The sequence below is a fragment of the Arvicanthis niloticus genome, chromosome 1 (genome assembly GCF_011762505.2).
Source record: "Arvicanthis niloticus isolate mArvNil1 chromosome 1, mArvNil1.pat.X, whole genome shotgun sequence".
Lineage (NCBI taxonomy): Eukaryota > Metazoa > Chordata > Mammalia > Rodentia > Muridae > Arvicanthis > Arvicanthis niloticus.
Window position 1 is genome coordinate 109,893,361 of NC_047658.1, and position 15,500 is coordinate 109,908,860.

Sequence of the window (15,500 nt, forward strand, 5' to 3'; positions counted from 1 at the left end):
CTTCAATCTCCAGGCTGGGACAGAGTCTGAACAGCAGTGAGGCAGGATGTTCAGGCCCCAGGAGGACAGGCACAGCTTTGAGGGCTTGGCTTAGGACAGCAGCTGGATATCGCTCACCTTTACCTCAGAACTTCCTGCCCAGCTCCCTGCTGCCAACAGGGCATCTGCCTTCCAGAAGCAACTCCCAGTTTCCTGGCTTCCAGCACATAGCCACACTCAGCTCCACGGAGCCTGTGCCCAGAGCCATGCCCACAGCCACAGGTGTGTGCATGCGCAGTGCACACGGGTAGGCCAGTGCACATGGTAGGCTCTTCAGTCAGTCCCCCTACCAGCAAAGTTGTAGATCATTCTAGCCTATGATTCTTGTATCTCATCCTGTGGGTCTGTGTTGAGAGCCTACTGTGAGCCAGATATGTGTAAATCAAGAAGTTTCCTCCTCTTGTCTGTCCTAGAGAGACAAAATACCAGGGCTAGCCCAAGAGCCCTGAGTTCTCAGTGGTAGATGGGAAGAAAGCCACTCGGGATGCACGGGTATGAAAGGCTGAGGAAAACAGAGAGGCCAGAGAGTGAGTGGCACTGAGTCCTTGAGAGCAGGGAGGGAGATGCTTAAAGTTCAGCAGGTACAGAGGGCCTGGAGGGTCACAGAAGGCCAGGGCCTATGGCTGGTAGGAGCCAGCTGATAGGGGTCAGTCAGAAGTCACTCTAGGTTAAGAGTTATGAGGGGCAGGAAAGCCAACAGTGGGGGAAGGGTCAGAGCTCCTAAGATAAAATGGCTACAGCTGTCTCTATAGAGCGGCAATAGAGAATGAGGCACCATGATTCTTATTAGGCAGGAGGGCAAAGGAGGACCCAGGATGGAAGTCTTGAAGACCACTATATTGAGAAGGCCAAGGTCTGGGTGGGTTGGGTGGGCCATGAGATACAGGAGGTATCCTCTAAAGGCCCCAGATTCAAAGTGGGGGATAAGGGAAAGGAGGCCAGGAAGTAATCTGGAAAGAGAATAGTCCGTAAGGAGCCAGTGACTGGGAATCAGGAAGCCATGCCCAAGAGACATATCCTGGGGAGACCAGGTCATAGGTAGAAAATCTGTAGCAAGGTCAGATGCTTAGGGGCCCCCGGGGGTGAGGGGCAATGGGATCCAGAGGCAAGTGAGTGGATCACTGGGGGCAGTACCTTGCTCTTGACACTAGCATGCTATCCTCCAGTACAAGGGTCTACTTCAGGCATGTCTTGGTACAGAACATTCATAGGCTAGGGTTGTTCCCTGGATCCTCTTGTCCAGCCTTAGGATCCGGGTTGGAGCACTGCAGGTCCCTTCAGGGAGGCCCACTGCATGTTCAGCCACCCCAAGAAGCAAGTGCCCTTGACATGTTCTAACCGGCGGCCTCAAAGCCCGAGTTGAGCAAAAACAAGCAAGTGGACCGCCACACCTGGATCATATTACTGCTGATGTCAAAACTGCCACGGAGGGATACAGTGTCTCATGCTGGAGCTAGGCAGGGTAAACACCCTGTTGCTAGCCAAGCACCTGGTACAGGAGGCCCCAAGGAGAAGGAGGAAGGCAGCATTGAATGTCTTTATTTTACAGAATAGGTTACTGTAGAGAGCATGTAGAGCCACACAACCTTGTACAGCCAGCGTGAAAGCCAGCACCTATGAAAGCCAGCACCCAGGTGATACAAAGGAACATGGGGAACCAGGCTCCCAATGCTCCTGGTTGTATTTGGGATAGGACAAGGAAGGAATCCATTGCCTGTCAAGCCTTGTATGCACAGATACTCAAGTATCCATGGGGCATGCAAGGCTGTTGCAAGGGTCCATCTCAAGGGCAGTCCTGGGCTAAGGGAGGCATAAAGAAAACACATTCCCAAGGCTGTAGGTGAAGCTGATATTGGGGGGCCAGGGAAGTGCTCTTACATTGGAAGGGAATGGAGTGACAGTGTTTAGACCAGGAAAGGGCTAGACCCCCTGTACCCCGAGAAGCCCATGAGATGCACCAGGGACCAGGGAGAATCTTGGATGGAAGCAAAAAACTGGGGCTTTGTTTATGACAAGTTGGCACTTGAAAATGTTCAAGAAAATGTTCATGCATTTGAGGAAAGATACAGGGATGAGCTAACTCAGACTATCCACAGAGAGTAAGCTCTCAGCAGCACCCAGGCAAAGCAGGCCCTGGTCAGTGTGGGAACGGGGATGGACCCAGGACACAGTCAGAGTCCCAGGAAGGTTGATCACCATGAAGCAAGGGTGGAAAAGGAGAGCCAAGAGGTTGAACATCTCTTTCCCTAATCTGGCTCCTAGGGGTGAGAGAAAACGTGTCGTGTGAACAGGATAGCTGGTTATATGTGTGTATAGTGTGAAGGGCTAGGCTGAGAACAGCTCACCAGTGTTCACATCCACATCAGCAAGTAGCTCCCAGCACGGGAGGCAGAGGTGGACATGAAAAAGGGGCAAACAGAACAAGCTGCAGGTCTAGGGAGGCTGGGGGCAGGAAAAAGGAGGTGAAGCTCCTGTAACAGCAGCCACAGACCTGCTTGTGTTTGCTTGGGACACAGGGTGTGGTGCAGGCCCAGGTGGGCACCCTGATCAACTGCCTAAACCCCATGTGACCCCTGTCCACCTGCCACCATTGCCCACCTAGTTTGGCCGAAGGCTCTGGCCTCTCTGGTACAACATGTTCTGTCTGGAGTTCTCAAGCTTCCGGGACTCCATCAGGAGAGAATCCAATGCAGGTGGGGCCTGTGCCTGAAGCCAGCACAAACAGGGCCTCTCAGCCTCCAGAGCCCTTTTCCAGCCTGTCTAGATGAATGTCCAATCCAGCCTGAGCAGCTGCTGCAGAATCTGCCCATGGGGGGATTGAGCCAAGAGAGCAGCAGCTTCCTAGTCACCCTGACATGGGGCTGCCTCTGCAAACAGGACCCTTGGAGGCTGACAAGAACTGGCTGGTCTTTTGGAAAGGGTGGAGCCCCCATTCTGAGCCTAGGTGCCCCCAACCTCCACTGGCAGGCAGAGGCCCCTAGTAATGTCAGAAGCTAGGGACTACAGGGCCCCAAGCCTGTCACTGCTCTGCTCCAGGACCTTTGTCCCCGAAACTGACATCAGTTCACAAGAGCAGGGACACTATGGGGTAGGCAGTTCCAAGCAACAGGGGTACCTAGGAGGGAGGAGATAACCTAGTGGCCTGTACCTTGGGACCACAGGATGCTAGCCCAGGGACATCGACCACGCATCTGTGTGAGGCAGCACAGCCTGAAGACAGGGTGAGGGGTAAGTCACATGAACACCAAGGATGACTTCAGTGGCAGCAGAAGAAGCAGAAGGGAGGCTCAGTGACCTGAGCCAATGGGATCATGTGGAGAGGTGACAACGGCTCCCAAGTCAATCTAGGGAGTCAAGAGCAAAGTCAACAGGATTGCCAGGGAAAGAGGTATTGCTCTCATTACCCTGCAAGGTTCCACCACAGAACCACCATCTGCAGCTCTGTAAAGGACACTCCTGGCCTCCCATACCAAAGCCCAAGGGATTAAAGCTAGAAGCCAAGTGTGTGGTCACAGGTCTGTGATCCCAGCGCTTGGGAGACTGAAGCAGGAGGATCATAAGTGTCAGGCTGGCTTGGTGGACATAGTGAAACCCTGGATAGGAAGCGAGCTGTTTACAGTGAACCCTAGAAAACCGTATGTGCTGAGAGCTTGGTATGTAGGAAAGACACCGCCACTGAAGGATCAACCACTACAGGGAGCCCTGAAGCAACCACACACACATACAAATTTTAAGGGTGAAATGCAAACCTAAAAAGCACCCAAAAAACTCATGTTGGACTGAGGAAGAGTGATCCAAGTGTACCCTGACTTGAATACCATTAAAGAAAGAAAATGAGTGGTGCTCCTGTTTGGAAAAGCAATGGTCACTATAAGTGCAGACACAAAACAAATGCATACAAGAGAAAACACTTGTGAGCTACATGTCAAAAGATAAGCCTTCATATACAAAGAGCCTTTACAAATCAATGAACATGAAAGGACTTGTGGGCTAACCTCATTGGCCTTTGCCCAGGCCTTTCTAGGGAGCAGGGCTCTTGGGGGTTTCCACCCCCTCATCCAAGAAAAAGGCCAGAGATTAATTAACTCTCTCCACAAATATTTGTACTGGATCACATGAGTTTATTGACCACCTACTGTGTGTCAGACATTAAAAGGCTTATTAGGGACTCAACAGGAATGGCACACTCAGAACCTGACCTCAGGAGCCTCAGGTTTGAAGAAGAAACAAACAAGTAAATTAGTAAACTCATAAAGTTTGTGGAGGGGCAATGGTCACAGAGTGTGCTGGGGGAAATGAGATAAGCAGAAGCTTTTGCTAAAGCAGTGGGCATTTGAATTGAAAGTCCACCAAGAAGTGTACAGTGGGATTTCCAGGCAGAGGAACCAGTGAATACAAAGGTCCTCAGGTAAATGGACAGTGTGTTCAGGATCTGTGTGAGAAAGGGTTGATGGGGAGGGCTGCAGAGGGAGATGACAGTCATTAGTGTAGTGGAAAATCTGAGAAAAGGCACAGATCTAAGCACAAAGGTCAGCCAACTCTGCCCAGAGCAAAGAAGAGGAGTGCAGGCACCTAGGTCAGAGTTGAGCCTGCAGGCCTGGCCAGGCCCTGTCTGATGAGGTTTGAAGAAGCTGGATTTATATGAATACTTATGTGGGTATGCATATGTGTACATGTATATTTGTGTGCATGTGTGAATGGCCGTATGGGGCTAAGGAAGAGTTAGAAAGGCAGACACGAGGAAGCAGCAGTAGGCGACCAGGTAAAGTCATATGAAGCACAGGTATGTGCAGCGTTGTTGGGATACGGATCTACATGGTGGCAAAGGCATCTCCAAAGTACATATAAAGTAAGCTAAGTATCCTAGACAAAGCCCAGAGACAGAGGGAGGCAGTTCTCTTGGGAGAGGTCCTTGAGGAGTGACTGGCTGGGTGAATAGTGAGGTTTCCTGCCACATCTCAGTCTTGGGGTGCTCTTTTTAGAGTGTCATGTCCCATCTGGTGTGGCTGATGAATTCACTCTAGTGTTGCTGGTGACCGGGAATATTCATTTCTTGGCATAAATAATTTATCTGGTGAGCTGGCAGTGGCAAGTGTTTGTCTGCATGAACAAGAGCACAAGTCTAGTCATTATTTCTTGACTTTTTTTTCCCTTAGAGACAGTGTATCTTTACATAACCCTGGCTGGCCTGAAAATCACCATGTAGACCAGGCTGGCCTCAAACTCGGAGATCAGATCACCTCTGCTGGGATTGTGGTGTATATCACCATACCTGGCCTTTTTGGCCTTTGTAAAATGAATAGTTGAGGTTGAAGACATTGCTTTATTAACTGGAGGCTCTGGGATTGGTATAGAGAACCACTGTTCTACATGGCCTAGAAGCATCCAGCTTAGTCTCTGCCTGGATTCTCAGGCATGCTCAACCATGTGCCCTGTGGATCCTGGGGGCCAAAGGACAGAAGGTTATTTTGTCAGCCAGAGATCCAGCATGCAGGCTTTTCTGCAAAAGCCAGAGCACTAAAACAAAGTCATAAATACAATAACTGGAAGCACAGCCTCTCTTGGTCACCACTCCTAACCTGTTCTAGCATCCACTCCACAAGACCAGCCTTCACAAGCTCCAACTGACCATGTGCAATTCATGGGAGTTCTCCATGGTCTCACTATACAGACACATGTTGGGTGAGGATGGGCCCTGTGGGCAGTAAGGCTGCACTCCCCCCCTCCCCTGCTCCTGGGTAGGTGAAACCACCTTCATTCCCCTCGCACTTAGACTCTGGAGTGAAGGTGCTCACATGTCTAGCCTTGGTTGAATCCTTTCATGAGCTTAGAAGAGTATTACAGCAAGTGTAGGCAGAGACCTGCAACTGATGGCCTAGTTCCAAAGAGAGAAACAGGGGACAAATGAACAACAGCTGGCACTCTGAGGAACCCATGATTGTGAGCTGACAGGATACTGCAGAGGAAAGAAAGGGCCAAGAGTGGACAGCCCTGAGACAGGCACACACTGCCGCAATTGGGGAATAGCAGTAGGCTTGGAATCAGGGGAATAAGAAAGAAAAAAGGCAGCCGGGCGGTGGTGGCGCACGCCTTTAATCCCAGCACTTGAGAGGCAGAGGCAGGCGGATTTCTGAGTTCAAGGCCAGCCTGGTCTACAGAGTGAGTTCCAGGACAGCCAGGGCTACACAGAGAAACCCTGTCTGGAAAAACAAACAAATAGACAAAAAGAAAGAAAGAAAGAAAGAAAGAAAGAAAGAAAGAAAGAAAGAAAGAAAGAAAGAAAGAAAGAAAGAAAGAAAGAGAGAGAGAAAAGGCCAAGTGGAAAATGGAAATTTGTTACAAGGTGGCTCCTGGGCCAGCAGGACAGTGATGTTTTGAGTTTTCAAAGGACTCTCATGCATAAACCCACTGAAGTGAGCCAACCAGTAGACACTACTGTAAGAGTCCCAGAACGGGAGATAGATAGTAGCTGGGCTGGGATAAGCTAGTGAGGATAGATATGTCAGGGGTCCTGGCCTCCTGCTGAGTGGGTTCTGGGAGACAGGAGGAAAGTTACATTCAGGCCAGCAAAGGGTTACAGGAAGGAGATGACTTGTAGAAACCCCACTACAACCCACACTCTCAGCCCCTCTCATGGGATGCTTGAGATGAGGACTTGTAATACTACCTCCTGAGATGTGTGTGAGCTTGTTTGAATTTGGAAAGGACCATCATATATAAACCCAGTGGAGCACTGGTACCCAGTAAGTGCTTAATAAAGGTCTACTACTCATTGCTCTCTTGCTACCTGCCCCCAACTTCTGCCCCAGCTCTTCCGTCTCCCATAGTACCCTAGGCAGACTTCTTTCCTTCTGTAGGAAGAAAAGGATTGTACTTAGTCTAGACAGTTAGAGGAGTTTTTCTGATGGTGGTGTCAGTGTGCTGGGGAGAAAGGAAACAGAGACAAAGTGATAGGCAGGCAGCCTCGGGGAGGGTCTTGTTGCCTGATCCATAAGATGCAGAAGTGGAAGCCAATGGGAGCCCAGGGTCAACTGACCCAGCCAGGGAGTAACTCAACTGGGCTCTGGGTTCCTGTGCACCCTGCCTTCTCTCTACATCACACTGGCCGACTCCCCACAGGCCCTTCTAGTGCCAGGTTGGCATCCGATGGCTCTTCATTGGGTAACAAACATTTTTACTCTAAAAGTAACCCATGAGTGTCCCATAAGTCACCAAAGGCCATCCTCTCATGATCCTACAGAGGGCCCTGTGCTGACCAACAAGAATTCCTAGTCTGAATACATCCCAAGGCCCTGCACCCTGAACCCATCCTGGTGTTCCCACCCCAGGTTAAGCTGGTTTGGGAAGTACTGACCAAGGATCAAGGCTGGGCAGGTTCTGCGGAAAAAGAAAAAAGAATCTAAAAAGAGTCTTCAAGATTTTCCTTTGAAAACAAATTCATAACCACATCAAACAGGAATCCCTGTCGCTTTGAGTCTGATCACCAGCCGCCGCAGGCTCTCTAACTAGCTGTTATTCTAATTGCTTTTTTCTCTTCTGAGGCCCACAGAAGTCATCTATGGTTTCTCATTTGGTGAGCAGAGATGGGGCACAACAAGGCTTTTGTCTGCCTTGCCCTGTTAATCACTATCGAATTGCAAATAGTGTTGAGATCTGAGATCTTCAAACTGATCTGTTCCTGTGGCTCTTGGAGAACACCATCCTAGAGCCCAGAGCAGATACTCCCTTCCCTGAAGGTAGTGGCACCTCTCTGGGCACCTGTTGTGACGTGACTCCCAGCCTCCACCTACTCAGCACTGAGCGCCAATGCTCACAAGCTCTCTAGCTGTATTCAAAGCACCAAAAGGAGAAAGTAGAGCCAGTTGGCTTCAAGAACAATTGCTGAAAGATTGTCTTTGGTACTGAGTTCTGGGCTGAGGAGCCACCATACACCAGGGCTGTATCCTCCCTGAAGTGGCCCAGCAGGACCAAACACAAGCTTGGTCATAAAGGGCCTCTCTAGATGCTACTCTGGGAACCTAAGTGGCTAGGAAGGAGGCAGAGCCCAGAAGAACAAGCTAAAACCACCCCATGTCCTGTCTTCAAGGCAAGAAGCATGACCTTGGCGAGCAAACTCCCCAGGCCCCTTGTGCAACACATCTAGTGGACAGCAGCAAGCTCCACTTCCCAGCTAGGGAAGCAGAAGTGACAAGGAGTGTGCATGGCCAGGTCTCTGCATCAAGCAGTCCCACCTCACGGGGCAGCCCCTGATTGCCAAGCTTTGCTAGACAGATTACCCAGCAAGCACCATGGCCAACTACCAAGATTCTGGCTAGAGCATAAACAAAGTACAGACATCCACTGGCCAACTTCCCACAGGCCCTTCTGTTGCCAGGTTGGCATCTGATGGCTCTTCATTGGGTGTCAAACATTTTTAATATGGCCCCTGAAAGTGACCTATGAATGTCCCCCAAAGGCTATCCTCTCACCATCCTACAGAAGATCCTGAGGTCACCAGCAAGGATCCCCAGATTGAATACATTCCAGATTTTGAACCTTGAACCCAAGCCCTGGTGTCTCCACCCCAGGCCAAGTTGGCTTAGGCAGTCTGGTCTGAACAAAGACGAAAAGGCTTCAGAATTCAGCCACAGGCCCTGAGTGGGTACATGTAGAGGAGCCCTTGCACTGTTTCCTGTCTCCACAGCCCTGTCTTCCCTGTCAAGGTGACAGTGGCACAGTGAGGTCCCAGACTATAGACCCTCTTAAGACTCTAACCTATATCCTGCCCCTAGCGGCTTGACAATATGACACCTTTGAACCCATATAGGCTCTCAAAACCCCAGTTGACACACGTGACAGTCATGGGGCCATTGTGAGCTTGGGAACTGTCCAGGGAAGCTTCAGGGACACACAGGTTTGATGGGCCCTGTGGTAGCTGTCCCACAGGAGGTTTCAAATATCCCCACCCCAAGAACTCTTCTTAAGGACTTTGCCCACCAGCAAATGTGAGGTATCCATAGGTGCTCAATTGTGGGTTAGTAAACATCCATGAAACCATTCCATGAGCCAACTGGTACTTTTCTCCTGTCTACTCAGATTGGCTCTGTGTGTTTAAATCTGCATGAAGCTAGACCAAGACTAGCCTCAGACAACCCTCCTTTGGTTCAGGGCTTCCAGAGGCCTTGGACAGGTCATGAACCCTGGCTTCACCTGCCAGGAATGACCCAGCTTTATCTCCTACCCACCCACTGTACTCTTAAGCCCTGAGCTTCAGTTTCCCCGTGTGAGCCCTCCATCCTGGATAATTCTATGCGGCCCTTTCAGACTACAACCGAATATTGGGACAGAGGAAGCAGTACTGAAAGCATCAGAAGCCTGCCTGGGACATAGACTTTACTCATGGCACACACTTGTCCAGGAAGATGGGATCCAGCCCCTGCCTGCCTCTTGTCCTCAGGGCCCAAGTCACCCAGGTTTTGAGGCCATCAGTCAACAGTTGGCTGAGTCATCCCATGGTTTTCCCTCAAGCAGCTTTGGTCATGTGTCATAGGTCAGACCATATGAGGCCATCTGTCAGGACCTCTGGCTCCATCCCTGCATCACGGGGGTTTCCTTTACTCCACGTCCCAATGTGGACGTGAGGGAGACCCCTGCTTTACTGACAGAGCATGCTGGAGGAACCATCCTATGTGCTCAGCAGCTGAGGTCCTCTCTCTTCCTGTTTTATTGGTTATGCTGGGTAGGTTCCTGTATCCTCCCCCCTCGAGTCCTCCAACTGCCTCTGGAACAGCCCCTGCTTCCTAGGAAATTATGCTAGGGGCTCTGGCCTCCCTAGACGGTGGGTGTTCTCTTCTTCAAGAAGAGAAAAGGAAGTTGCTGAGCATTTCAGGCCCCCAGGGCTAGGCTCCAGCTCTTGCACAATGGCTCCTTCTCCAATGGCTCCAATGGCTCTTCATTGTCTCCTACAAGCACAGCAAGTGTAGTCTCTGTCAAGTGCCTGCTCTGTTTATCCCAGGTTCTGCCCTGCCTCTATGTCCCCTCCCTGCCTAGTACTTAGAGCAAAAAAAGCCCTTTACAGGAATGGGGGCAATGACCACATGGTCAAGAAATCCACTCAGTCACTGCCCTGACCCATGGGGACCAGGAAAGGTGGCGTTGTCCTAAATTAGTATCTTTGAGATACCTTTGAGGATGGACATTGTTTCATGACCCACTCAGTCTCTGCCTGCTCAACCCTGAGCTGTCCCAATCCCTCTCTCTGTGCCAGCCCCTCCCACAAAGGCCCCCCCACTATGTACGGCTCCAATCCTATCCAAGCTGAGCAGACAGCTTGCACCTCTAAGGTCCCACTCATTATGACACCACCCCACCACCACTTGGCCACAGGAAGCCAGAGGCTGTTCTAGAAGCTCCAGAAGGCTTGTCCAGAGTCTCAAAGACCAAAAAGCCTAGGAAGGGGCTAAGAGGTGGCTCCCAGCCACTAGGTTTACCTAGAAACAAGAGGCAACTGCTAAGCACCCCCAGATTTATGGACACACACAAGAACTCAATACTGTACTGTACCCCCTATATCCCAATAACAGACACACACATGAGGGTGACCAAGGGCCTCTAGGCATGGTACACACATCAATTCAACCCACAGCTGTAAGGACATGTGACGTACTCTCTTTCAGGCCTTGCATGCCCAGGCCCTAAGGTGGCCTGCACTAAGCTGTCCCTAGCACCAGGTTCATCTCTGCTTCTGTCCCTACAGGTGACACAACTGGACCAGAGACTGGTGATCATCACAGACATGCTCCACCAGCTGCTGTCCCTGCAACAAGGTGGTCCAACCTGCAACAGCAGGTCACAAGTTGTAGCCAGCGATGAAGGTGGCTCCATCAACCCTGAGCTCTTCCTGCCCAGCAACAGCCTGCCCACCTACGAACAGCTGACTGTGCCCCAGACAGGCCCTGAGGAGGGCTCCTGAAGGAGCTCAGAAGGGGGGGTCCAGAGTTACCCCCCACAGGTCTGCCCCACCTCCCTCTCAACAGGGGCACCTACCTGGTTCTTACCCCCTTGAAGGCCTGATATGACAGCCTAGCTCCCTAAAGCCCCAAAACCCACAGGTCAAGCCACTGGCCTGAATCTGGAGCTCACCAACACCCCTCAGCCCAGCCAGTGGGAACTAGAACTTGGCTGAGCATGGGGTTCCTCTCAGGCCCCTATCAAGATGGTGATATTGCTCTCCTGATTGATGGCTGGGACATAAGGATGGGGAGTATATGTGTAGAGCAGGTTGTAACTCAGGCAGAGGGAAGCCCATCCAGGTGATGCCAAGTGGCTTCTTAAAGGGAGACAGGAAGAATCTGGAAGAGACTGGGGTTTCCACCCTCAGCCCTGAATCCAGAGCCCAGCAGGGAGCAGGCAGTGCAGGACAGGCCCAGCCCACACTAACTACAGGCTGTAGCCCAGTGGGGCTCAGCAGGCCAGAGCCTGACTCCTTCACTCTCTAGTGATGTTGGCCATACTAGAAGGATTTCCAGCTTCCCCCAAAGGATATCCCAAGCAGGGGAGTGTCCATTGTCCACCCTATCTAGGTATGGACTGACAACTTCTCCCCTACAGTGAAGAGCGGGGCCCTCAAACCCCGTGAGCCCCACGTGTGCAGCCTGCCTCCTCCTTGCTGGGTAGAGGTGCTGGACAGATGTTCAGATTCCAGCCTCTTCACGCCACATCCCTCAGCCAGCAGCTGAGCTACAGCGAGGTTAGGGCCATCACCATTTCTCCCAGGATTTGTTCCTTGGGCATCACACCTCACAGAAATCGAGATAATTTCTGGTGATTCCGACTCTTGTGTTTTAATGAATTTCGTAGTATGATCTTGATTGAGAGGCTTTTCCAAATAAAGTTGGGACATCCCAGATTGATCTTGGCACAATGCTTACTTCTGAGAGTGTCTGGGGGAATCTTTAGATTAACCTCCACCCTCTGCCCTACTCTACCTGTCTTCTGCTGCTCCCCACAGACAACCTCAACCTTTTTGTCAACAGGACCCTGCAGTTCCCTGGGATCCAGGTGCCCAAGTGGCCATGGGGTGAACATAATTGGCTGCTCCATGCAGAGAAGGCTCAGGCTCCAAGGGCTCCCAGGAACCATGATATATGTCAAAGATTGAGCCAGTCTGTGCTTGGATATCCTGGGGCTTCCACTCCAGGTATCCCTGTTTTCTCGGTGTGATAAGGATGTAGTTAGCGCCTGATTCCCAGAAGACCCTGAGCCCTAGGAGTAGCTGAGCCTGGGTCAGGATTGGCTTAGCTGGAACACACTGATATATTCCCAGGAAGTCACTCTCAGACATGTGCCAGGAACTTTCATCTGTCCTTCCCAGCCAAGATGGCTCTCACTGATGACCCAGGAGGCCATTCAAGAGTGCATCTTTTCCAGGACCAGCTCCCAAGGCCTAAGACTTTCACTTCTGAAATAAGAGTATACAAAAGGAAGTGCTGGGATTCCTGGGCTCCCTTCAAAGCCTCAGTTTCCCTGTTGAGATTGCGATGTTCCTCTGACTGTCCAGTCAGTCCTCTAGGCTGGAGGCCTATTCTAAGTGAGTACTGCCCTGCTCACATGGCCCTGTGGCTGTCCGTCTTTGTCATCCACCCACTATGAATGGAAACAGTACCCTGTGAGCAGGGATTTGCCCAGGCAACATCCACTGTCTTTACTGATCCCATTCTGTCCTCCTTCCAAGGCCCACCCCATATGCCTGGCCATCAGGGCCGGAGGCCTCTGTGATTTGAAGGATAGAGGTGCCCTGGTCTTTGGAGGCAGCAGGTAGCAATCAGTAGAATCAAAGAGTGTGGGGGTGTGGCTGGAGGCCCCTATAGAAGAAAAAAAAAAAAAAAAAAAAAAAAAAAAACCCAAGGCTCTCTTACCTGAACCTCTTAGGGGTCTGAATGTCCTAGCGGCTCCCACCACAAGGTCTTGGTATCTGATCTAACAAGCACTGGCCAGCTTTTGGAGGGAAGGGTGGAAAGGCAGCTGAGGCCTCAGGCTTCCCGGTCTCAACCCCCCTCAAGGGGGGTTCTGCAGCAACAATTGCTGGAAGGCAGAAGCTGTTGTTTCCTTGTTGGGTAAATATTTGTGGAAGCCTCAGGCTGTGGCTGGCTGTAGCCAGGGCCCTCAGTATTGCCCAGGCAGGCTACAGCCCACTGGGAGCTGAGGGCCATCCATCTGGGCAAGACACAGTCCCTGCACCCTGCTGGCCTCAGTGCAGTGTTATGGACTGTGTAGAGTGGCCAAGTGCTCTTCTCCCGCAAGGACCATTGCAGCCCTCTCGGGTGTGAAATGCAATTTACCTGAAATAAAGCCCAATTATGGAATTACCTAATTAAAGCCGGGGAGAAGGCTGGGCCTGGCAGGCCGGACGCTCAATGCCCGCTGATGCCCACGGTCTGAAGGAACAGATGGTGCCCCGGCCTGCCGAGCTGGCCACATTCCTTCACTCTGTCCCCCTATAAGTGACCTAGACAGCACACGACCATCTGGTGTGTGACACGTCCTGCAGGCCCTGGACAATGGCCCAGCAGACCTCTCCATGAGAGGGCCGTCGCCCGGGCAACGGTGGCATGTGCGGGAAGGCCCATTCGCAGCCCCTCCCGAGGCCCTTTCTTCGGGCCCTTTGTGGGCCTCTCCTTGGCTCTCTAGCGGCTGGGCTGACAATACCCATAAGTATTTGTCCCCAGAGCTGTGCCTTTGTCCCCTAATCGAGGCCCTGGTGTCCAGTGGGTGCTAGGAGCATTTGCTAGAGGACCAGCAGGGCTCCAGTCTCATGGGACTGCCTCTGCCACTGCTCTTGCTCCCTCTCTGGCCTGGCCGTGGTTCTTGAACAGTGAGCTTGGCCCTGCCCAGACCTGAACTTCTCCCATCTCTGAGCCTGCATACAGAGGGGAGAGACCCCTGTCACCCAGCTGTGATCTTTTCACCAGCTACCAGCCCTCTCTCTGTCTGTGACACAGGACAGTAAAAGTTTCCTAACACAAAGGGCTGATGGAGATGAGACACCTAAGCCAAAGAAGGTACAACCACATACTTAAGGCAGCTGGAGAAATCTCCTAGGTGAGTGAGGCTGGTTCTTCCTCCCTCCTGCACTCCTGCCTGGCTTTCTAGCTCTAGACCCCTTCCCTGGTCCTCCAGTATCCAGCCACACCCCTTTCTGGCCACACCCCTCAGCATCAAGCCCCACCTCTTCTCAGCCCTGCCTTCTTAGAGGCAGGAAGACAGCTGAGTAGTCCTTCCCAGGACCAGCCTGACTCAACACCACAACACCACATAGCCAACCCACTGTTCCTGGAATCTCAGCAGCTATGTTTACCTGAATATCCCTCCCTCCCATGCACCCAACACCCCCCATACATGTATACATATGCACATACATACATGTATGCATATATGCACACACACACTTGGGACTTCCATTGTGATGGGCAAGTACAAGAGTGGGATAGAGGGAACACCTGGCCCAGGAATGTCCCCATCCCCAACTAAGCGCAAGCAAAACTAGTTAAATCACTGGATAAAATAAAGGCACTGACTGGCTACAGAGGCATCTGGACCCGGCAGAGAAACTTCCCTTCTAACCTGCCCTAGGACACTGCTGTCCCAGCTTTACTCACCCGGCCTCCTGGGTGCAGGTTGGTTAAGAGTTCTTAGTGTTGACTAGAGATACATCCCTAAGAATTGTCCTCTCTAATGGAGGGTCCAGGAAAGTTGAGGAATGGATCCTACTACCCTTATCCCTAGCCTCTGGGACCAGGTCCCCTCCCACCAAAGCTCAGATACTGGTGAGCATAGAAGATGAAGTTCACTAGGACACAAGATGCTTTTCTTTCCCGGACAGTTCTTCTATGGCCTGAGCTTGATTCTGTTTCCTGCTGTCCTCTCAGTGCCCTTGTGATGCACTCCAAGGTGCCAGGGAACAGCAATGTTCTCCTCAAATCCCCTCCTACAGTCCCCATGCATGACACATCAGGGAACCATCTCCATCACTCTTCAGACTCCCTCCAACCCCCCACTGATATCTGCAGCACCAGAGAACAGCCCAGCCCCCAGTCATCTGCTTCCAGGCCTGGGTTCAAACAGGCCCAGGCAGCAGCTTCTCAACCCAAGAGAACCCAGGGCACCAGACTGGTGCTCTCATTGCTTCTGAGATGTTGGCCAGAGTATAGGAAGGGGGACATCAAGACATACTAAGGACCATCATGACCCTCGAACCTTCCCAACCCCTCCATCCCTACTCCAGTCACACCCACAGCCTCATCTTCCCACCAAGCCATAACAGTGAATGACAGCTGGGTGTCCTTCAGGAACAAGAAGGAAGCACTGGAAAGAACAGAGGCGTAGGACAGAAGGGCCTTTAATCAGTAAGGCCTCTCTTCCTGGAACATGAGAACACCAAGACCCAGCACCTATATGTGTAAAGAACCATAACAGACCCTGGC

At 51.6% G+C, this 15,500-nt stretch overlaps 1 protein-coding gene across 4 annotated transcripts in view; it reads left to right on the forward strand.

Annotated features, from left to right (window-relative positions):
- Kcnq1 (potassium voltage-gated channel subfamily Q member 1) overlaps positions 1–11,930 on the forward strand; it is a 319,040-nt gene extending 307,110 nt beyond the window's left edge. For all 4 annotated transcript variants that reach the window (XM_076913905.1, XM_076913913.1, XM_034508125.2 and 1 more), the window contains exon 16: positions 10,775–11,930. In XM_076913905.1, the coding sequence (XP_076770020.1) occupies positions 10,775–10,990 (216 nt within the window). In that variant the 3' untranslated portion in view covers positions 10,991–11,930. The remainder of the gene's footprint in view (positions 1–10,774) is intronic.
- Positions 11,931–15,500: the final 3,570 nt, after the last annotated feature.